Source organism: Lonchura striata, chromosome 1, assembly GCF_046129695.1.
Source record: "Lonchura striata isolate bLonStr1 chromosome 1, bLonStr1.mat, whole genome shotgun sequence".
NCBI classification, from domain to species: domain Eukaryota; kingdom Metazoa; phylum Chordata; class Aves; order Passeriformes; family Estrildidae; genus Lonchura; species Lonchura striata.
Window position 1 is genome coordinate 103,310,863 of NC_134603.1, and position 24,005 is coordinate 103,334,867.

General features: G+C 38.4%; 2 protein-coding genes across 5 annotated transcripts; one reads left to right on the forward strand and one right to left on the reverse strand.

The window, feature by feature from the left end:
* Positions 1 to 3,440: 3,440 nt before the first annotated feature.
* YAE1 (YAE1 maturation factor of ABCE1) lies at positions 3,441 to 8,190 on the forward strand. Of its 4 annotated transcripts, none has more exons than XM_021546786.3 (4): positions 3,441 to 3,507; positions 4,323 to 4,622; positions 6,204 to 6,325; positions 6,753 to 8,190. In XM_021546786.3, the coding sequence occupies exons 2-4, from the start codon at positions 4,506 to 4,508 to the stop codon at positions 7,174 to 7,176; spliced, it is 663 nt and encodes a 220-aa protein (XP_021402461.2). In that variant the 5' UTR covers positions 3,441 to 3,507; positions 4,323 to 4,505; the 3' UTR covers positions 7,177 to 8,190. The 4 variants fall into 4 exon arrangements, with proteins under 4 accessions (XP_021402461.2, XP_021402472.2, XP_021402454.2 ...); XM_021546797.3 differs by having other exon boundaries at positions 3,444 to 3,513; positions 4,485 to 4,622; XM_021546779.3 differs by having other exon boundaries at positions 3,451 to 3,513.
* A 374-nt stretch (positions 8,191 to 8,564) lies between these two features.
* Positions 8,565 to 23,402, reverse strand: LOC110479437 (mediator of RNA polymerase II transcription subunit 1). The gene is made up of 17 exons (XM_077781391.1): positions 23,370 to 23,402; positions 22,274 to 22,399; positions 21,045 to 21,129; positions 20,632 to 20,686; positions 20,079 to 20,211; positions 18,971 to 18,999; positions 16,671 to 16,742; positions 16,503 to 16,577; positions 15,302 to 15,372; positions 14,871 to 14,936; positions 14,347 to 14,455; positions 13,526 to 13,650; positions 13,061 to 13,173; positions 11,825 to 12,020; positions 11,419 to 11,514; positions 10,884 to 10,992; positions 8,565 to 9,834 (listed from the first exon to the last, which is right to left on the reverse strand). The coding sequence occupies exons 1-17, from the start codon at positions 23,400 to 23,402 to the stop codon at positions 9,564 to 9,566; spliced, it is 1,764 nt and encodes a 587-aa protein (XP_077637517.1). The 3' UTR covers positions 8,565 to 9,563.
* Positions 23,403 to 24,005: the final 603 nt, after the last annotated feature.

Here is a 24,005-nt window from a genome sequence, read left to right on the forward strand (position 1 = left end):
TAATTAAATGTTGCTGAAATTTATCCAAATACCATTTAAGAGCTTAGATTTCTAAAAAGAATGATATTATTCCCAAAGTTGGAGTCAATGTAACATGGCTCTGTCAGTCCATAAGCATTGCATGACTGGAGAACAATTTACAGTGTAAATAGTCCTCTGCTCTGGGTCTTTCACAAGGCTTTACTTAATTCTGTCAGGGACAACAGCACACAGCAACAGAAAGGGCTGTAGTGAGAACGAAAGGAACTTGCACCACAGAGTGGCCCATGTACAAGTCCTGGTCAAGGTAATCAACCACCCTTCAAAAAAGCTTGAATTCTTCAGGTGTCTGCACTATGACAAAATCCACTGGATACTCCCATCCATTTCTGTTCGAGAGACAAAGTTGTGTAATAATGATCTGAATAGGAGCAATGCTTTATCTGAAGCATTATATGCAGTAAAAACAGTGCAAAGGAACACTCTATGACAATATGCTATTATATTTCACTTTTGGAAATCACTTGTGGCTGATTGCTTAATGGCAAACTTTACTGCTAAGATGAAACTGGCAGAATTCCTGTGTAATTATCTCCTGAAATCTCTAGTTAGTACTAAGCTCTGACTGTGTACTGACCCCTCTGGAAGCTCTCCCCAGTACACCAGGAAAGCAGGAAGTAACTGCTGAGATACGCATGTCCATGTTCCAGAAGTACCTTTGTTATTATCAGATACCCTAGGCCTAAAATTTGCCTGGTTTTAAACTTAGATATGGCATTGGCAGACTTTACAATGGCTCACAAGTCAACTACTTAACTTTTTACAATTTCAGGCAACTTTATTGTGCAAAAATATCAGAACTGACTTTTAGGCAGTGAAATATTGCTCTCTGGTTTTGATATTCTGGTATCTTGACAGTGGCACCAAAATACACAAACATTGTCCCATTTAGAAGACACGTAAGTGTGGAAAACATCCACATCCCGAGGCACTGCACCTCACCCTCAGTCCCAGCACTCCTGTCCAAGCCATCAGTATAGAATCACATTGTCTTCAAGTTCCAACTGTACTTCATATCCCAACAATGTTGCTCTATGTATACAATGATTCACCTAATTATCCACCCACAACTAATAACATAAAGGGGTGGAAATTTCTTAATTTTTTTCTCACAGTTATAAAGACTTAAACAATGTCCTGGTTTGTAAGATAAGCTTGTATTCTATTTGCCATCTGTTGGAGGTTGGGCAGGTTTGTTATCTTTTCCAAGAGCAATGGTTTGCTCCGAGGTAATGGTTTGTTAGTGGGCCATTGACTGACTCAATGCAGGGCTGGTAACGTAACACCATCCCATTGTGAGATGCTCCACCCAGAGGGGGAAGCCAAGCACTCTTTTATTGTATAAAGTGGTACCTTTTGGGAGACAAAGCAGCTCACTCTCTTTGCGGGATTCCCAGAGAAGCAGCTCCTTCGGCAGGACTCCCGAGAGAAGCGGCCGGAGCGCGCTGAGGCGGCGGCGGCGGAGCTCGGAGGCGGCCCCGGCGCAGAGGAAGACCGGCCCAGCTGCCACCAGATCTTCAGAGAAAACTATACCCTTCTAAAGATCACCACTGCAGCTGCAATTCATCAACCACTGCAAGAGGAGCAGCTATCATTTCAACCGGACTGCTACTGGCACCCCGAATCCTCAGGTTGTGGACTTTATCACTAGTTTTGTTTGTACCAATTGCATTTGCCTTTTTAAATTGTTATCTAGTTTTCTCCTAGTAAAGAATTGTTACTCCCATTCCCATATCTTTGCCTGAGAGCCTTTTAATTTAAAAATCCTGGTAATTTGGAGGGAGGGGGTTTACCTTCTCCATTGCACAGGAGGCTTTTGCCCTCCTTCACAGACTCCTGTCTTGTCAAACCAAGACAACTCATTTCCATGTGTATGGGATGATCAACTTGGTTAAATTTAAGACATTTAAGCTAATAGCATGAATCTGGGAAACTCACAGCTTCCTTGAGCCATGACCTGTGTATCTTTTCCAGAAGAGCAAGAGGCTGATGAGACAGAAGATAATAAGCAAAGAACCCTTATTAAACCCAAGTTTAATAGTGCTGTTGCCAGATGAAGAATTGTTTCCACATGGTGAATTTTTGCTAAGTGTCATTATGACCAGTTAAAGTTTTTTGTTGCCAGAAGGGATTTTCGTGACTGTGCATTTGTTCATGCAGGCAATAGTCAGTATTGTTATCTTTTTTTTTTTTTTTTTTTTTAATGGCAGAGCTAGCATCTGCCAGATGGGAGTTGAAAGTGACATAAGTGGGCTAGGAAATCAGCAATCATTGACATGTGTAGTAACTGCTGAGGAACAGATATGCAGTTGTGGCCATCCAGAGGCATCAGTGTCATTTTGGCACCTGACACACAAATTTCTAGAAAGATTGGGTTACTTGACTACTCGTTCCTCAGCATTCAACCATGAGCGAGCATCCAAGATGGGCCAGAAGGAAGAGGACAGGCTGTCTGCAGAGCAGAAGGGAGGAAAGGGAGAGCAGCAGCTGCACGCTCGTTTGTCTCCTGGTACATGCAGAGCCCTGCTGCTGTCCCTGCAGTGTCCCAAGCCCTGCTTGGGGACAATTATAATTTATAATGTCCCCAGCCACCCCAGGCCAGGAGACGAGCCAGCGGGCAGTGGCTGGGGCAGTGTGGTCCCGTGGGGAATCTCGGATGTTAGGGCTGCCAGGGCCCGCAGGGCACCGAGCACAGGCGGAGCTTACTGAACAGCTTCTGGCAATTCCGAGAAGCAGGCAGCTTCAATTCCAGTTTGATCTGTTGTGTGTTCATGAAGATTAATCAGCTTTAAACCTATGCTCATAAGCCAAATGCACCATGCACCAACACTGTTGTATTTATGTTTCATTTACGTCAACAGGATATTCCTTTCTTTCTCTAGTCAAAAGTCAGCACGGAAACACTTGACTCCCACTGGCATCTTTCATATTAAAAAGGATTTATCTGTGTAATACCTGGGTCTTGCAGAGGATAGCTTAAGGGCATGCTTCACATAAAGTGCTTGACGATTCTGAAGTCAACAAGACAGATGTTTTTTTTTTTTTAAGTCCACCGTTTATGATGGAAAAGATGATGAAACCTCCATGCCCCGAGGGACGCGTTGACCCTAGGGTTGTCCTGCGGTCACTGTGGGAGGCCGAGGCAGCTACATGCCGCTCCCTCCAGAGAAAGAGGGAGGTGGTGACGGGGTAAGCGGATCCCGACTGCGGCAGCAGCTCCCGGCCCATTGGCGTCCGGCGTCCCCAGAGCAGAGCAGGGCAGGGCCGGGCAGGGCAGGGCTGGGCTGGGCTGGGCTGGGCCAGGCCCGGCCCCTAGAAGAGCTGCGCCCTCACTCAAGATGGCGCCTTCAGCATCACCGAGGAGCTCTGACGTAGTGGCTGTCGCTGCCCAATGAGCTGCGCCGGCAGCGGCATCCGTTTGCCCTCAGTGAAGATGGCGGAGCGCGGCGTGGAGTGCCGGCGGCTGCGGTGAGGGTCAGTGTGCGGGGCCGGGCGAGGGGAGAAGGAAGCAAGCAGCGCGGAAAGGCGAGCGTCTGCGGCCGGGCGGGGGAGAAGGAAGGCTCCCCGCAGCGCGGCCGCTTCTGGGGAGCCGGGCACGTGCGCGGCCGTGAAATGGCGGCGGGGCCTGGCGCCGGCTGCGGGGCTGGGGGTGCCCCGCTTGCCCACCGCAGGCGGCGGGACCCCGGCCGGCTGGGTCCCAGCGCCCTGGCTTCTCTGAGAGCCGCGTGTCTCCGCAAGGAAGTGCCCGTGTGTTCATACAGTTTGCAGCGAGGCAAATGAATTAGCTGTGAAACGCTTCTCGAAGTTTTCGTCATACAAAAATATTAAATAGCCCGAAAATTTCTGCTTCGCACTGCATCAGCACTTTCTAATTCTTTATTCAAAACATAAAGTACTGTTTCTCCTTTATAAGATCGTTAAATATTTGGCATAATCAGAAAACTGTAAATCAACGGTGAAGGTACTTCCCAGTTATTGACTCTGCAAGTGTTAACCTGCGTGTAGTAAATTTTGTACACAATATGTAAAGTTGTGTGTATACATACAACTCGTTTTAGGGCACCACATGGAGGCTGTATGGGACTATTTGTCAGCTGCTGTTGGAAGCAAGTCATAAAGTTGTTTCTGCCAGCTGCCCTTGTACTGGCAGTATTCATAAATGCTGCGTTGGCATCTGTATGTGTGTGTCAGTGCCATAAGATGGGAAGGAGCTATCATAAATTGCCCTAATATATCTCAGAACTTAATTTACAAACAATGATCTGATTGCCTTTTCTTGACAGATGCACCCCAGTGGCACACAGCACCGAGTTCCCATGTACAGCTTGAATAATCAGCTCCATACCTGGCTTCTCTTCAGAATTCAGTTTTTTGCCAATACTTCTAATCTGACATTCACCAGAGGCACTTCTGAGAGTTTCTCCCTTTTTCTACCATATAAACAGAAGTCATAGGGCACTGCTGTTATGTCCTGGGTACAAGTGGCAGTCAGGCAGTCCAATGAGGATATATTTGATGAAGATGCAGATGAAATGTGTCTACTACAGAAGGAATGGAACAGCACTATGAAAAAGAGGTTGAAGGTATTTCTATAAAAATTATTTAATATACTTTTTAGTCATTTTAGATTTAGTGACATTTAACTTGGTATACATTTGAATGATTCAAAGGGAAAAGTAAAAGCAGCTGCTTAAAAGTTATTGTGGCATACTTTCTTCTGAATATCAGGAAAATATGGCAGAAATTTACATAAACAGTTTATGTAAAACTAAGAGCAAAGTACTGTTTTACCAAAAGACACTGACTCCTTCTGCACAACCATGTGTGTTTATAAAAGGCAGTGCTAAATTGTGATGCAAGCTACTTGCTTTGTACTTGTAGTTATACCCCTAGTAAATGAAGGGCAACAGAGCTGAACAGTGTGAATAAAGAAATGTGAGATGTTTGGGGTTTTGAGTATAGTTACTCATCAGCAGAATGCAAGATGTGTGACTCCATGTGTAACCACAACTGGGCGTTGTGGTCTGTGTAGGTCTTTGGTTGATTTATTCTCCAAGTGAAATATATATTTTATGAAAGCTGCTTTCCACAGCCCTTGCCTCTGCAGTTTTGTAGGGAACAAAACAAGTTCATAAATAGATTAATTCAATAGATACTGTGTCATTCAGAGTGGGGTCAGTAGGGCTCCTCTGCTCACAGTTGAGCAGCGTTTGGCTGAAGAACATGGATGGAAACCATAGGCAGTCAATGACGAGGAATGGTATTACAGCAGACTTGGTGTAGTTTCCTTCATCTGAGTTCCATGAAAAGATTGGTTTTCTTAAGGAACTGTTTAGTGTTCTTACAGAAATCCCACCGATATTTTTGAGTAGATGCTGCAAAATCATGAAGGGTTGTTGAAGTTAGAGTTGTATGTTGGGGAGAATAAATTTTTGTGCTCCAGACTACTTTTCTAGCAAGGCCACAATGAACAAATAAAACTTTTTGCTTTTGTAGCCTGCAATTTTGGTGTGAAAAAATGTTAAGAATTATTCTATATAACCTTGTATTGTGGTTATAATATAAAGAAAGTACTTTGCATTTCAATCATTAGCTGTATATTTAAAGAAAGCAGTCCCAGTGTTATGTGTATTTATATGTGACTCACTCAATCACGGTCTCTTTTTCTGCTATAACTCTTGAATGGAGTGAGGTCCAGCAAATAAAGGAGCAATGCTCGGCAGTTAATTTTGTGAAAATAAATGGATTCCGTGTAGATGGATTACAGATAGAAGAATACCTCTACTAAAGGGGAAGCTTGGCATATCTTTTTAAACAGAAAAAAAGGAAGTCTATGTGGTACTTCTAAGTCCATTTCTCACAAAGGAGTTGGTAATCATTAAAAGCAAACATGCTTCTTTTTTGATCTTTCTAAAAGAAGTTTCCCTCTTTTCTCACTTTCTGGGGAAAGTAAAAAACTGCATCTTATAGGTCAGTAAATCATAATATACTGCAACAAGCATGTTTTGGTTTGCCAGTGGGGGATGTTGAGATATAGAAGCTGTATCTTAAGAGATTGAATATTTGTGATACTTGTTTAAACTTCTTTATTATTGTTGTTATGTATTTGTCGGAGGTCAACTTTGTCATGTTGTGAGCAACCTGTTTCAATGCTTTTGTTACAGGAAGGCTATAGGGATGGAATTGAGGCCGGGAAAGAACTTGCACTCCAGACAGGCTTTAATCAAGGTTACAGACACGGTGCCAAGCTGATGATTACATGCGGCCAGTTCAAAGGAATCCTGAAGTAGGTTACAAACTCCTTAGGGTCAAGTATAGGTGGAGGATGTGTAACAGGGGAACACACATGCAGGTTTTTGTTTGTTTTATTCAAAAACCAAACCAACCAACCAAAAAAAAAACCAAACAAAAAGAACCAACATATTTTGAAACTGTCTGAAGTGAGCAACCTGAGAATTCCCGCATCTTGAGAACAGGGAATGCCTACCTGGGTGTAGAAATACTAATTTTTTAAAAGTCTCTTTCAGTTGCTCTTACAAAATTGTCTGAATCTACATATTTAACATTTAGTTCTACTGCCTGAATTTTCATAAATCGTGAATTATACCTAAATATATTTATGATACATAGATACCTTGTCACATTGCTGTCTACCTCCACCAAATGGAGATCTGCTTAGATGAATCTAATCATTTTTGTTGTTCACTTTGCAGTGCTCTCTTATCCTGGTGTCATTTAAATGGACATGATTCTGCCCTAAGTACCATAAGGAATCTTCTTGGTGTGGTTGGAAAGCATGAAGATGATATGCTTAAGTATCTGAACTCTACTGAAGAACAGCCACATCTTGGACACATTTTAGACTCAGTTCAGGACATGGACCTTAATCACACAGCTGGGACAGAGTACAGGGAAGTTAAAGATGGAAAGCATGAGGACTATGGCAGCTCCGGTGAAAACATTTGTAGGAATAATAGTGAGGTTGGTTCCTTGCAGTCTGAGTGCAGCAAGGCAAACCTCTGCACAGATCCTGAAAAGTCAACCCTTGCTTGGGTTAAAAAGCAGACTGTTTGGTTAGTAGAGCAACTGGGCTTATCGCTGGATGTACTCCATCATGTCCAGCAACTGGAACATTAGTTTTTCTGTCTCGTGGTACTTAAAACTATCTCAGCTGGTTTTGATTCTTGGTTTGTGGTCCGTGTACAGGCTGATGCGTCACTTTTGCTTTACGAAAAAATAATTTTGATGCTTTACAGTATAAGTAATTTTTATAAATTCGCACCATGATTTTGGCTTTGGGCAAAACCCTTGACTTTCAACCTTAAAGGTCACATTCACAGAAAGGGGCAGTGACTTTAAAGCTTTACAGAGAGTTACTAAACATATTTCTGTTTTGTGTCAGGAGGTCCCATTTCACCCTCATTTTTTTCTTGGCAGCAGCTTGGAAATGAAGTGGGTCCATTAAATAGCCCCTCTAAATTGGGCCCCTGCAATATCAAAAGAATAAATACTCAGTGCTATGGAAATGGTCAGTGTTTTTGCAGAATAAGCTGCTGTTGATGATATGCTGTGTGTGAAATAGAACATGATATGCTGCTGATTCCTAGAGTGCTGTGACTAGTCATTTTTGTCAAATTCTGTGTGTTATCTTTTCTACCCATGATGCAATGCACTTTCACAGTTAAAAACTATTTTTCCCTCCTTATAGTTATATTTGTCACTTTTGCTGAAAACAAACATCATTTTCCTCAATACAGAATTGCTGACAATTCCATTGTTTTATTTTTAGACATCTACTCTTACCATGTCAGACCACACTAAACATGCCTCCAGTCTAATGAACATCCATTTGCTGTTTCTTTTATTTATTTTGTCAGTCCATCTAGCCTGCACTCTTTCCCACATTTCAATAATATTTTTCTCAAACTCTTCAAGGAAACCAAACTTATTCAGTACCTCTTAGAAACACATCAGCCACACATGTTTATTTCTGATTATTTCATATTTCTGTAATTATTCTGTATTTGACTTCCTTTTCCATTGCTTCCCTTCACTGTAGCTGTAACTACAAAACCTGCTCTGTTCAGGAACTTTTTTCTTTGTGGATGCCTCTGTTTTACATTAATTAAACTGATTTATATTAAGTTCCCAGCTTACTTGTTGGAAGTTCCTTGTAACTCATTCATATTGGAGACAAAGGAAGTCCAGACATAGGCAAAGTAAGATTTTGAACAGTAAACAATAATTAAAAAAGAAATCACAAAACTTTTATACTTAGAGGCAAGAAAAAATCTAAGGTAAAAATTCCTTGTTTTTCAGAGCCTGAGTTTATACAAAATTCTTACTAAAGACTCTGTTACCCTGTCAGAGTTGACAGACTGTAAGTTTGCTTTCCTTTCAGTATCACTTCTGTTTTAGGGGTAAGCAGAACTGCAATTCATATTCTTGGATTGAATGCATTTATGAAATAGTGACAAAGAGAGGTGTCTGCATTAATTGTGTATATACAAAACTCATTCAAGTAACTTTTTCTCAATTTATTTAGCATAATACTGACATGGATAAACATTGCTTTTCTTCAAATGCCTGTCTTGTGTTATAGACTGTATCCTGTATGCTAAACACAGATTTCTTCCATGTTCTGGTAGAATATGGTGCAGACAATGTTGGAATATATATATATAACTTCCCTAACTAATTTTTAACTAGTTGTTTTAACTAAGCAGTGCTCACTTTTTGCCAACACCAGTTAAGTTTCTTCACAGACTTACTTTGATCATTAAATCACTGAAACCTTAAGTTTTTTAAAACTAAGCCTGACAATCTTCAATTAACAGAGCCAAAGGAATTTGATGATTGGGCATCTGGGATATTAAATTTATGGCCATTCAAGGACATTAGAGTAACCAGAAGATGTAGTGGAGATTAAGGCCTGGAAAGTTGGAGAAAAATATGAAGGAATAAAATATGTGGACCAGATTAGCATAAAGAGAAAGAAATCAATAACTAATAGAGGGTAGAATACTAATTAATGAAGATAATTATGTAAATTAAACCAATGAACATTATGTAAATTAAACCAATGAACATTAATGTCTTTGTTCGCAAAAAATGCATAAATAAGCAAAAATTTTTGTATAGCAGTCAGCATTGAGGCTGGAACTTTGTCAGCCACAGATATCTCTTGACCAAGAATAAAGTAATGGTTACCTTCTAACAATAAAAAAGACAATGTTAGAGGTAATCTTATTTACCGTGATGATTTTTGAGGTTTTCAGTAACAAAACAAAATAAAGGTTAATAGAACAGTGTTAGACTTTACAGATTTGGATGTCTAAAAATGCAGATTAAAGGGAACTACTTTCCCATATTTGGAAGTTTGCAAAGAGGAGATACCATTCACAAATTACTAAGTAGGCTTTATTTTTGTTTATAAAACCATCAGGTTTTTTTTCTATTACATTAGCTTCTGTACTAGCTATGGAATTACATCCCTCCACAAAGTTTCAGTGCATAGTGAGGGGTTACTTTTTCCCCATGTTATTACCCAGAGTTTCCAGTTTGGCTGTAAAGAGATTTTCTTCTGTACTGTCTGTATTATTTGGCTTATCTGTCACTACCCAGTCTTGCTGATCAGCCCCAGAAAGGCTTTCTTTGAGACTGTTAGAATCTGTAGTTTGCTCTGATTGTAGTCCAGGTTGTTTTTCTGTGTCTGTGTCATGAGTTTCATGGTCAGCTTTCACCTTGGCAGCATTCCTGAAAACAGCTCTCATGACAACTGGGATTGACATGCAACTGAAGAAGGAAATGACACATTAGTCACTACTACAGACATAATACGTTCTTTAAAGTACTTCTGTTTTATAAACTGTGGCTGACACCTGAATGAGAACCAGCATTACCTTCCTTCTGCTTTTGTCTTGTACAACCTGGTGTTACTTTGTAACCATTATATAAACTACATGTGCTGTACTAGAAATATATGTTGACACACTGAAATCTACCGAGTCTTTAAAGTTAGGTATGCACTGAAGTTTTGAAAGAGTGGGAGGTCTTTTAGTCTGGTCAATCCAGTCAACAACAAAAAAAAAGGTTTTAAGGATGCTTCTGGTGTAAACCAAAACTAAGAATATTGAAATATACACATTCTTATTGCATTTTATAAACCTTCATATTTTGTGTAACACAGGTACACAGGTTTATTTTCTAAAACACTGTATGGAGGCGGGTTTTTTCCCACTCTTAATCAGGTTCCAGAAACAGTACCTAGTTTAAAATCAGGTTCAAAATCCAACCTGCATTGGTTTTCTTGTCATCAAAAGGTAACAGTTGTGGACTAACTTATGCCAAATCACTTAGTGCTCGTAGACTGTGTTCTGAAACAGTTTGTCTAGCCTATGTTCATGTATCACAACTTGCTCATGGAATTTGTTCAGAAAATAAGCCAGAGTCAGTGTTGTAGACATGCCATATACAACTCATTTTCTGAAGGGAACCACTGATTGCTATTAGGTAGGTATATTAAAAAGACCTTTCCATGCTATTTGAAGTTGCACTAGACATGAAACTGCAGCTAGAGTCTTCAGAAAAGCATCTTTATTAAAGGTAAAACTCTTCACTCAATAGTCTTTCCTTGCCTCCACATGCTTTCTACTAGAAACACTCCTTCACTGTTAATGTTTACTTATTTTGAAAATTATACTTAAGACACTGACGTAACTTATTCCCATTATTGTATTACAGCATTTTACGAGAGTGAAGTTTTCCAATTGCTGAGTTCATGGCATTATGAATGCATGAAATTTCCATTTAATGGACATCTGTTAGGAAATAAAAGTACTTACCGTTTCACAGCTCTTGCTATGAAGTCATCAGTAGAATTTAGAGTTGGATCTTGAGGATTTAAATGAAGGTGACATTGGACTTCTCTAGAGGTTGTAACATCAATTACCACTAAGAAGGAACAGAACAGAAAAATCTTTGTTTTGAAGTATTTACAAACATTGAAAACCATCCTTTCATTTTGATGCTTGAAGAGATGTAAGATTGAAGCCAGTGGGAAAAAATTTGCAGCAATATATTTGCATGACTTGCTTTTCCATAATATACTTAAATCAGAAATAGTGGAAGTTACAATGTATTAATTAAATACAGGCCAAGACAAAACAGGACTTTAATATTTGCATTTACTTTCTGAGTATAGAACACCTCCTAGTAAGCAGTTCATACACAAGTGCATTCACTGTGTTTTTTGCTGGGCTGCACACTGTTAAGTGGTCCTTAGACTTTGCAACTGAGAAGCATAGTGCAAGAGCCTAGATAGAAACAAGTCCCCTGTCAGCTCAGTAAAGAGGACAGTAGTAATTATTCTACACATACCACATGCTAAATTCTTTTTCACAGGATGAAGGAAAAAAACAGAAAAGCTGGTGTTCTTGTACGGTACCACTTCAAAGTAAAGCAATTCTGAATCATCTAGAAATAAAAATACTGTTTAGTGATATCCACCATAGAAGTTGGGTTCTTTTTGGCTGAATTACATGCCAGAATTTAAGAAATACTGATACAATAGTCTAATTTTTCATTACTTTGACAACTTAGTTTATGTGCAGAGAATGCACATAGAATTTAAAAAAATCAATACAGTGTTAAGAATCTTTAATCACTTACAGTACTCCACAAGTAATGACAGTTTTGGCAAGGGAATAGTAAAATCTATCAACACCCAATTTAGAAACTAGTTTGTCTCTAATACTGTGCCATCACTTCCAGCCACACAATTTACCTTCATTTATATGCTTCTCAGAGACACAGCTGCTAATAAGAGTGTTATATGCCACTTGATGTCGAAGAATCTCTATTACACCAGGCACACACTTTGGATGGCTAAATGGGATTTTACTGACCAAGGCTCCTGCTAAACCTGATTTTTCTGAGCCCTTGTTTATGAAGTAACAGTGCTTTGAGCAATCTGGAAGAGACTAAGCAACAAATAATGGTGATGTTTCAAGGACTGAAAACAGGAAAGTAAAGCTTGATGTTATCAGGCAGTTGTACAATCTACAGCAAAAATATTTTTGAAAGATACATTCCTTGCTTGTCTGTGGTACCTCTGCATTTCCAGCAGAATCCTTAGCGGAAGCTAAATGAGATCCACTCTCCCTCTCAAATACATCCAAATTAGGCAAATACACCCAGAGCCAAGTTGTAAATACTTTTCAGAGCCCTGTAGGCTATAAAAATGTTAGTAACCAAAATAATATCATAGTAATGCTGCTTGACAGTTGCACAAACAGGATAGCAGTTTTGCTGGAAATCTCTTCTGGACATCAGATGTTGTTCCAACCTCTATCATTACTACTTTTTCATGTAGTTAGCCTGTATATAAATCTGGCAGAAAGCATCTTAGCCACAACTTTCTGTTCTAAAACTTTACATCTAATGCAGCCTAAGCAACTGTATTTCAATAATGCAGTTATTAAAAGGAAAGCCTTCTTCAGTTAAACAACCTTGTCTCTAGATAGCAGTTGGCATAATGGTTGTAACACTTTATATTTTATTTCCTGCCAATCCCTTTAAAAGTAATCAATAGTCCCAGTGTTATGTAATTAAGAAATCCTTTTTGTTAAAACAGTGTGACATGCAGCATCATAAAGATCTTCACAAATCTAGGTAAGTATACCTTCTTGGGACTTGCTCCTCACACCAGTCAATAAGTTTCCTTCTTTTTAAGGCATTAATGAAAAAGTTCTGAGCAGTTTTTAGAAGAATAAATATTTGGGTTACACACAAACAAATTAGTGTGACTTCAGCAGCCAAGCACATAGTGTTTTATTAATGAGGATGAGAAGCTCACTTACATGAAAGGCTCTAATACTGCTATGTCAATTGAACTATTTCCCAAAGAGCACTTTTGTTGGGATTCTGGGGAACCTACATTGCTTGCTTATGGGGAAATGGTAATTCAGTATATATATCTCCCGCAACAGCACAGTGTGTATCAGATGCACACTATACTTACCACAAAGAAACAAGATTTATTTATAGACAAGTCTTCACTGCATTTTTCTTTAAGAGTAGACTGAACAATTAGCTCATACAGTGGAGCTAGTTTCAAGCCAGAAATATGAATTCCTGAAACCAGATCATTATTTTTATTAGCAATTAGATATAAGACAGTAGGTTATGAAAGCTACTATTAAAAGAAGCCCAATGTTTTGAAAAGACAAAAATACTGATTTTCTTTCTTAATCCCTTTTTTTACTATTGGGAATTTGAGGTAGAGTGTTTAACTTTGCCTGTAATTGTTATATCTTTCTTAGAACTTTTCTGTTTTGCACTGGTTGTTACACTTGGACTGGTAGAACAGAATATGTTCTGCACAAGAAGCAATATCTTCTTTCAACTTTAACATGGGGAAGCAAAAAGCAAATAAGCAATGCATAATCACAGAAGTACTTAGTCTTAAAAAACAATTATAACATGCCTGTGAGCTTCTGTATCTCTTCAATACTGGATGAAGACATTGGAACAGGCTGATGAAACTTCAGAACAAAATGAGCTGGCAAATCCATGCTGATTTCATCAGTCAGTTGCAAAAATGAAGGGTTGCTAGGAAAAAAATTGTCAGAATGAAAGTTTTTTTACAGAAATTGCCATAACAAGGACTCTTAGTGCAAGGCCACTGTTAGGTCCCTAGCAGTTTATGATGTTCCATACATTTTCTGACTTGAAAAGCGTTTTGCTTTATAAATGCAACTTTAATAGTTTAAAACATGGTTAATGTGAAAACTGACAGAAAGGAAAAGTGAGACAGAAACTGAATGGTGTTTTTTACAAATAATTTTAAAGTATTTTAGTTCATAAAATTACTTCAGACTTCCCCTCCAGACAACACTGATGTAGAGAGAGATGTCAGTACCCATAGTGGGATGACAAACTATTTCTGTGTATTTTAGGTGTAATATCTTTCGGTATATGCTTTCTTTACTGTTAATCTATGAAGGACTTGCTTGTTGAATACTAGGAAGTTCAGTAATATTGTTTCAGTGTCTCTTTCTGCTTCAAGTCTATGAATAAATTCATAGTTCAATGCAACTGACACAGTTAAATATGAACACAATACTTTTGAAGTCCATTTGAGAAAACCGTAAAAGCCACAGATTATAGACTGTGTAGCTATGGAGCATAAAGCCATAAATAAAACCAAACTTCTTGTTTCAGCAGAGGCTAAATGTAAATTAAACTGAAGTCAGTGCCAGTGACTTCTAAATCCATTTCTGTATTGACAAGTGTCCAGAGCCTCACCTATCCTCTCCAGCTTGAGGTTCTATAATTAATGGAGAAAGAGGCAGTTTGTGGAGCGTATCTGTGCCTTCAACAGTTACAACTGTTTTTGTTCCACATACCTGGGAACCTGAGGGAGAAAGAGAATGGCATTATTTTCCTTAATTTAGTGTATATTAATCCTATGCATGCAAAATATACAATGGTAAGGACTTGGAAGGTCAGGTCCAACTGAGCCACAGTGGTGTGGGCAGTGAAGAGAAGCATACACTGACCAAACCCAGAAGGCCAAAGTTGCCCAAAGATGATAGCAGCAATAGCTTAGTCAACAAGGAAGACATGGAAAGTAGTTTCCTGATGGATATTAAAACTGTGCTAAAATGCATCACATAAACTGTTCTACTAAACTAGAATTTTAAATGTTAGTTCTGAGCTTTAATTAATTAAATTTTCTTAATGAAACAATTAATTAAATTTGCTTTAGTATTGAAAAACTCTTGTTAGCTATTTCTGCTGAAACAGCAGAATAGCTGAAATAGCTTTACCATGATTCAGTTCTGCTTCCAAAACTTGGTAGGGAGAAATGTAAAATTCAATGTTCATTGGGGTTCCTGAGGAATAAAAAAATAATGGTTACTATACAGGTCAGTAGAGGAAATATGTTGGGTGCCTTGACACAAAGGTGAAAAAAACAACACTGTAGATGGGTAGAGGGGATTCCTTGTAAAAGTACATCTCTACTTACAGTATCTGTTCTATATATGTTCTGTATATCTGTATGTTATCTGAGAATACAGGCACAGTAAGTCCCTACAGCAGGTTTTATTTATAGTAGAGGATCTTTCCTGTACACAAGCACCAGCTCAGTGTGTTTTGATTACAATTCTTTGAATCAGAATAGAAAAGAAAAAAAGAAAGGTGGGGGGGAGAAAAAGAAAAAGGGGGGGGGGAGGGAGAAAAAAAGGAAAAAAATCACCTCCAGTTCTTGGCACCAGGTGTCCTACTTTTCCATTAAGTACTTCAGTAACTCTGTTTAGATCCAGTGTTCTATTTCAAAACACATCTTAATTAGTGTTTCCTGCATTGCAGTGCTAGTCAGATTCATGTAATTTCTAATTTGTATCCTTAATCAAAAGAAGACAATGTTTTCTTGGAAGCAGATTGTATGTCCAGCATCCAAAAGACCACAACTCTACACATTTATTAGTTCTGGGACTTGGGCTTCCACTTCCCCCATATCAGAGCTCTTTCATGTTGCACTTTGGTGTGCTATTTACCAGAAATGAAGGGGGTCACAAATATTAGAGTAGCAACTGGTTGGGCAAAGAATGAAGAAATAACCTGGATAAACTAACTTGAACAGAACCACTCTCTGACTTCAAGGGTGTTCATATAGATGATACATACAGCCATACGTTTACATAGCTGTGTACTAACTCTGCAGTGCATTGACTTAACAGCATATTTGGGACAAATAATCTATTTAACTTATAAATAATATTTACTGAGAAATCAGTGACCAGCACATTAGTTCATAGTGTTATTATGCTTCATAAGGGAAAAGTGCAAAAATAATCCAAGAGGGTGTTTCAAATTACAGGAGGCCATACCTGCCAAAGTATGTATATAACTTAGTAGGCAAGGTATCAGAGAAGATATTTCAAAAATCCAGAAGGAAAGCACTTCCCCCCTCTGATTTATTGAAAATAATGAAAATCCTTATATAATTATCAAAAGCTTTAGGAAACTGTTTCCCATCTATCTGTAATCCTCCTCTATAAAAAGACAAATAAGAAAAGGGAGACAAGGCATCCTGAGGACCCAAATGATATACCCAAACAGCAGAACCCCAAAAGGTCTATTTTACTTCTGCCACAGGGAGATCTAAACATGACTGCTGACTTTCAGATGCACTGTTTGCTCCCAGTGGGTGGTCATGTGCACACACCCACCCAAGCTTTGTAACCAACCAGGAAGTCCCTTAGATAAAGCACAGGATTTCATTAGATTGACTCGTTTGCTTGTCTGGGGCTGACAAAGGCTTCAAGTTTCCCAGTGGGAGAAAACTCATTAGCCTTCCACATCCTGCTCTATAATTAGATCAGTTAACATGACTTTTAGTGAAATGAAGGATTTTGGGTAGAGGTAAAGGAACAAAGACATAGACTATAAGTTACCTGTCAAGAAGAGACATTGAATAAAGGTCTTTTTCAAGGGCCTGCAAAGCAAGATATCCCTTAGCTTTCATTTTGCTGGGAGAGAAAAAAGACAATTCATTATTTTTGTAAATAAATGAAAGTTAGGTTATGGATTTCAAAAGTTTTTGAGTAAAAAATAACTGCAACCTGTTTCCTGGAATTTGATACATATTTGACAGGTCTTCTAGAATCTTGCCAAAGGCATCATAGTTCTTAATCCTAAAAAAAAGAAATAATGACTATCACACTACTAAATGAGATGGAAAATAACTCTTTTATACATAATTTAATAGAAAAGGCACCATTTCAGAGTGACAGTGGCCCTCTTCATCAGATCAAGTAGCAGTAGTGATTTAAATTTTCTTAGAAGATACCAGAAAATGTGAACCTTTGGTTTTGTTGCAAGAAGCACTGTACTTATAACTGAAACTGGCACTGAAGTAGGCACTACTGAAAGCAATAATTGTACATGAAATGCAAATACGACAGCTCATCAGTTGGAAAACACTTTTCCTGATGTTCCAATAAAGTTAGTCATGTAGTACTACTTCCCTAGGACCTTGCATGCATACATTGATTTTTTAATTAAAATATTAAAATTGTATTAATGCTGCACTTCACAGCACCATGTGAGACAGACCTTAAATATAACTGATAGATACATCAGCCAAAAAAAAAAAAAACCAAAAAAAAAAAAAGGCGGGGGGACAAGTGATTTGGTTTATAAATGAATGGTTCAGACTGCTCAAACCCCAGAATTCCTGTGGATTTTGACTTGGTGTGACAGCATGGAGCAGTGTTCAAACTAACCCATCAGGTAAATTACTCCTGTGCTTAAGTAGATTTTACATGAGTTTTACAAGCCTTACTAGATTCTGGTGCTGCAGTCACACAGACTGCTCAAGACTTTTCTTCCTTTCCTATGCAGATGTGGCTGCAGTGTGGGTCAGCAGAGACAAAATTAGCCTGCCTGAATTTTACATTGGGACAAATTCTTTCAAACCTGGAATCTAAACAAGTCACTCAGTTCTCCTCTGTCTCTTTCCAGCTAGATTAGTGGGAAGCAGGGAAAAAGAAGGGAAGCAAGCGTGTGTGGTACAGGAACAGACACAACAGTAGTCTATGCATTAGATGGCTGGTTCATCTTAATTTTTTACTTTGAGACTTGTGGGAAACATTACACATATAGCAAACTGCCTTACAACCAAATAAAATACTACACACCAAGAGGTGTAGAAGGGATACCTGTGCTTTGTGACAAACTTAACAAAACCAGGAAGGCAGAAAAGTAGCACCCACAGTACCAGTGGTAACTATATGCCAGTGCTCAGAGCCAAACTGCTGGCATTAACATCACTGTAAGTAATAAATCTAGGAAAATGCAAGTTCAAGTTTTAAGTCATAGCTGTTTACACCCCTAAAGCTAAAATAATTTCATTCCTGAGGAAAAAGTGGGTTAAAAAAACTGATGATGAGTAATATAAAAGAGAGATTAAACACTAAAGGTCAATGATTGTTCTTTCTCTTTTTACCTTCCCTATCTATTATTTGGCCACAGTATTTAAATAAGAATCCGATTTCCTAAATATACTAATTATTATTAAAATCTGGAATCTTGATCATAGTCACTGAAGAACTTGTAAATAGACTTTTGAAGTGGTGGCCTGACCTGGAACAGCAACTATTCAGACAGAACAAAATGTGGTAATAATAAATATATATAGTGCCCTACTGCTACATGAGAAATTAGGGTCACATCTCCCCGCTATGTATTTGCAAAGAAACTCAGGCCATGTGATACCACCTTGCTTTCATTGTTGTGAGAGCAGCCTGAAGGACATGCAGTTAAAGTATTTGCATAAGGACAATACGAGGGCTATTTAATATTTGATGGAAGGAGCAGAGGAAAAGTAATACCTAGTTTGTATGTGTAAATCTGTCAGTTCTGAATTGTCATAATCAGTCCATTACCAAAAATTTGGGTCCAAGTAGCTCTATAATTCTTGCAATCAAGACAAAGGCCAGTATTGCAAGGCTTTGTTGACTGACAGCTAGAGCCAACATATTGGGGATTACTCTTTACCCTTGCTCCATTGAAGCAGATGCATTCGATGGAATGACTTGAGAAATAAAAAATGCCTGGAGTATCTTTACAAAATTATATTTGCTGCTGTTTTAGCCTTGAATTTACAAATTTGAAGCAGTTAATAATAATTACAACGACAACCAACTTCCAATATGGAGGATTGGAACCAACTTCCCACAAAAAATGGAACCCAAAACAGTGTCAGTTCTATTGTTTTCTGGATTCATATTATTGTTCCCTGCTTTTCTTTCCTTTTTCTTTTTTTTTTTTTTTTTTCCCCTCTTCAGTTTTTCTACTGGAATGGTTCTAGCATCAGGTATTCCTTTCTATTCAACATGAAAGCCTATATGTGATTCTTTACCTTAGAAGCTGGACCAAATCATCACAAACCTACAGGAATAAGAGACAGGAGTTTCATCTTTCTTGCCATTTGTGACACATCTTCTATAAGCACTTCATTAGTAATGATAAACTTAATCCCCATTACTTTTAAATAGCTGTATAGTTAGCATAAAAAAAAAATCCCCAACACTCAAAACCAAGACTAACAGTGCAATAGTTAAAAAAATATTACTATAATAATTGGAAGAAATCCTCTGTGAAAGAGGATAAAATTAACAGAAATAGTTTGTTGATAAACTCTTTCAGAAAAAAAAATTGCATCTTGGCCAGTTTTTCTTTTCTTGGTTGTGCTAGAATTCTCTGAATATGCATTTTCATTCTAATGATATTGTCCAGCACTCATTGATCAACAGACCTGTGCTGGTTAAATGAGCAATCTGAAATTCCAGGACTGACTTCAATGAAAAATAATGGACAAAGTTAACTCCAATATAACAATTGTAATAATGTAATTGCAATTGTAATAATTAGTGACAAGAAAAAGAGTTTATGTTCCCCAACCCCTACACAACAGCTTGTTGTTATATCTTTGACCTGAAGGGTTGTCTGTAATTCTGTAGCAACTGCAGGACATTATATGTGAACTTCAGGGTGATATTCTGTGAATAATTTAATAGAAATTTTGCCAGAAAAACATCCCCACTAATAGAAATATATATACTCCTAAAGAAGGCAGAATAAAAAACAGTATTAGGTCCAAGACATTCACTGAGCATATATATTGCACTACACCTTGGCAGGAAAATATTTTAAGCCCTTATTATTTACTCTATACTGGTAGCATTGAAGCATGAAGATAAAAATATTTCTGTGCGATACCACAAAAATCTTGGAAGGTGAGTCTGTCAGCTGACTTTTACTGTAATACTTAGCACTAGAGTATTTAGTACCTGTAAATGAGTTGTAAGTTTAGGTGAAAGATTCAGATGCCTAAAGAGGTAGCTAGTGTCATGAACAGGCTTCCACATGTGACAAGACCAAAAGGAAGTCAAAACCTTTCTGACATAACAGCTGGAAGCCAGGTAGGAAACTAAAGGGTCATGAGAGACAGAGACAATTAATTTTACCACAGGAGCTTCTTCAAAGTGAGCCAACTTTACATCCATCACATCTCCATCCTTCTCCAGCTGAATTTCTAGATAAAACATCATTGATGTTATGTAGCAGGCAGTCCCACTGGGGCTAACATGAACAGTAAGTCTGAGAAGGATGAGAAAAACAAAAATAAAAGCTTGTATATATTAAAATTCTGTCACTTAAAAAAGGAAATGAGTATAGATCACTTGGTCTTGGGAAGAGACAACAGGGATGTTTCAAAAATAACTCTTCCTTGGCTCAGCTTCTGAAAACTAGGCATGTATTTGTGCTCTGCTGTCTGCATTTTAATGTTGCTCAGCTCAAAACTATTAACCTCAGTCCATTGCTTTGGGATGTAGGCATTTATACCCTCTCTTTACCCAAAAACCTTCTCCACAAAAGGCTAATCAAAATAGGCAAATACACACCTAGAATTAGAATACTGAGCTAAAAAATAACATTGTTGACAAGCCATCCAGATGTTATTCCTCTCTGGACTTGAGCCATGCTTGCTCATTTGCATTTATTCATTAACAAACTTACCCTTTTTGTCTGGCCAAAAGTTCCAATATGTTCATCACAGAAAACATGGATTTAGCTGCAAAAACCAGAAAGGCAATTTAATCAAACTGCAATGATCAAGAAGTAGAACCAGTATTTTCTTAATTTAAAGGATAATATTTAGGTAATGAGAAAATAGTATCTCTTGAATGACTTGTCATTAATGACAACTATTATGATTAGTAAGTGCTGTACTGTGTAGAAAATACTCTCAGGCTTTAAGAATAGCTATAGCCTGAAGGCTTAGCCCAAAGATGAGTCACAAGTCTCTTGTCTCTTATCTACCTCTGTGTTTGTACATTTGACCTCTTCCTGAAGAAAATCAATAGAGAAGGATTGGTAGATTCCACACAATATTAAAAAAATGTACTTTGAGTTATCCAAGAGCTCATTACCATTTAATGTCCTCTCTATCTTCTCCATGCATGAAAGCAATAGACCATCTGGAGCATTACTGACAGGCTTTCGATGTGGGTTATCCTAGCACATTTGTGAAAACAAGAGACAAAGAAAGATACCTTAAATTACTAGCTAAGAGACAGAGCACACAGATGCCCCATACTACAAACCTCTGGTTGTTTTTGTCAAAGACAGGGGTTACCTATGATTGGAGCGATCTCCAAAATGGCAGCACTGAATGGATTTGTGAAGATAATATTGTGCAGTAATTACATACCAGATGTAATTGGTATGTAATTTGGAGCAAGGAGTGGCTTTCCATTCCCCTGTCTTTTGATGTGATCACTAGATGTGTCAGCTAATTCCACTGTGAAGCTAAACTAAGAAAATACTTGCGTTTTTATTTTAGAAAAAATCTGCCTGAGTGAATAAAACAGATCAGTAAGTGCCACAGGAGTACTTAGATTAGAATACAAGTTAGCTTGTGAAGCTATTCACTTCAGTAGAAAGCAAACTCTCCCAGTTTCTCTTCAAGCTCTTGCCTGAAAACTTCTCATACTTCACACTTCAATTAACAAAGAACACTCACTGCCGAAGAGTTTTCACTTTGTTCAAATTCAGGACATTGTTTTCAGAGTAAAGCTTGAATTCAGCATTAATAAAAAGAAGCATGGAAACAAATGGGAATTTTTATACTGAGCTCACAGCAGTTGTGCTAAACTGCTCTTTATGAAGATCATTCTTAAATTAGCTACTGGAAGGGCAGGCATGGAATGGTATATCACAGCAGCAGAAAGTCTGGATATCAGATTTCAGACCAGTTTCTAAAATACAGTATTTCCTCCCAGTCCTATAGGCAACAAATTATCTTTAATACTATGAATATGATAATGATCATGAATGTAACTTCAACTGGTAGACAATCAGTACTACCTCCTGAATAGTTAAAACAACGTTAAAACAAGTTAAAACAATGCAAAAAACAACCCCTAAAGTGTTAAAATTAGGCAGGACACTTTATAACCCATTGTCCTAAGACAAATGGAGAGCCAGGTTATACTAGGCACCAAGTTTTTCTGGGGATTATCTTTTGGTTGGTTTTGGATTACATGGGCTTTTTGGTTAGTTGGTTTTGCTTGTTTTTGAAAGCAAGTAATTTCTTAGCTACCTTGGAAACATACTCTTATACCACATATCCTTCTCTCACCTAACCTGTGATTCTTACCATGCAAAAATAAACAAGTTTCAGAGTTTCAGTCCATGGCCTTTGTTGGTATTTTAAATGCAACTGTTCCATTAAAGCATTTGTAGAAATAGCTGTCACAACACCTGAAAAACATGTCAAAATTTTCTAAATATAATGGCAACCAGAAATGCTGGAGGAGGACAAATGTAAAACCTTGCTAAGGTCATAGATGTTATGCTTCAAAGAAGGAATAAAAAATGTTTTACTTGAATTTTGCACATACAAGCATCTAATTTTTGTAAGATTTTGACAGAAAAAGAGCAGGAGGAGATTTGTATAGGCAAGTATTCTCAATATTAAATACAGGTATGCAGCCAAATCTTCAGTTTGTTAAACAATTTGGCTTTCTTTACCTATGCACAATTTCTTATGTGTATTTGTTTATAAATACCAAGGCTTTGCCACAGACTTGAGATATCCAGACAGACTCACCTAGAGCTCATTAAAGCTCACTTTAATTAGAGATAATTTTTTTATGATGAGAGTGTTAGGACATTAGAACAAGTTGCTCAAAGAAGTGGTGCACGCCCCCTTCCTGCAAACATTCAAGGTCAGGTTGGACAGGACTCTGAACAACCTGATCTAGTTGAAGATGTCCCTGCTTATTGCAGGAGGGTTGGAGTGGATGGTCTTTAAGGGTCCCTTCCAACCCAAATTATCCTGTGCTTTTGCAGAGGATAAAACACAGGAGTGAATTTCCAAATACATCAGAGTGAGACAGGTAGGAAGACTTCAAAGTTATTAATAAGAATAAATTGAGTCCTGGAACATGCCACCCATTTTGCACTGCCCCAGAACCAGAAGAAATATTACAAAGGGCTTCTTTGACTTAGTGGGCACAACGGAGCTGCAGAGATCTGGCCCCTTTGAGCCAGCGGCACTACATGGGGAACAGAGATGGACTAGATCCTTTTGCATACACCAAGAAGGGATAGTGAGAAGGGACTGGCAGCTTCTTCCTCCTGCAGGGAAGATGATAGAGCAGCCACCCCAACTTCCTGTAAATCAGGCCACTTCAACCAGCTGGAGGAAGAGGAAGCAGTGGACCCTAACCAGCTCTTGCAAGCACACTCACTGGGAACATGCCCCCACTCGACCATGCCTTCATGCTAATAGAAGGGCTGCAACCCACCCTGTATCTCCATTCACACTGCAAGAAACCAAGCAGTGCATTTGTAGCAGCTGCAACACAGCTCCCAGGTGCTGTGCAAGGCAAAAGCCTTGCTCCTTCAAAAAACTGGTCCCCAGTGGTTAGTGTTTTTCAATTTGGGGCTTGATAAGCACAGCAGTATCACCTCTGCTACTTTTTACAAGAGGTACCCTGTTAGCCATGTTCTTCCACATCTAAGGCATAATGTCAATTCCCATCTTTTCAGAAGGTGTCATATTCTCAGAGGCTGAATTTAACTGGGGGAGGTATGATAGTAACAATCACTCAGCAAAACAGGAAAGCACTCCAAAAGGGGGTTGTTCATCTTGCTTTTTAGTGGAGGGAGTTAAAAAAACAGTATTGATAATGTTTGCATTGTATTTGTACAAAAATGTGTATATTTTGTATCCACCTCAGTTGCAGTCTGCTTGTACATAGGAATCAGTGCACAATGGCAGTGTGAGGTTCAAGGGTTAATCCTGGACCTTTGTACAGGCTCTAGCTCAAAATGTGGTTACTTGGCAATGTCAAGGTCTACAGCAAGAAGAGCATATCTCCTAC

Bases quoted from the DNA above. Each gene is read 5' to 3' on its own strand.
- YAE1 (XM_021546786.3), top strand. From the start codon at position 4,506: ATGTCCTGGGTACAAGTGGCAGTCAGGCAGTCCAATGAGGATATATTT. The intron at 4,623-6,203 runs GTATTTCTATAA...CTTTTGTTACAG, and splicing joins CTATGAAAAAGAGGTTGAAG to GAAGGCTATAGGGATGGAAT. The intron at 6,326-6,752 runs GTAGGTTACAAA...TTCACTTTGCAG, and splicing joins CAGTTCAAAGGAATCCTGAA to TGCTCTCTTATCCTGGTGTC.
- LOC110479437 (XM_077781391.1), bottom strand. From the start codon at position 23,402: ATGAAGGCATGGTCGAGTGGGGGCATGTTCCCA. The intron at 14,937-15,301 runs GTGATTTTTTTC...TTTATTCCTCAG, and splicing joins CCTGGTGCCAAGAACTGGAG to GAACCCCAATGAACATTGAA. The intron at 12,021-13,060 runs GTAAGTATAGTG...TTTGTTGCTTAG, and splicing joins ATAAATCTTGTTTCTTTGTG to TCTCTTCCAGATTGCTCAAA.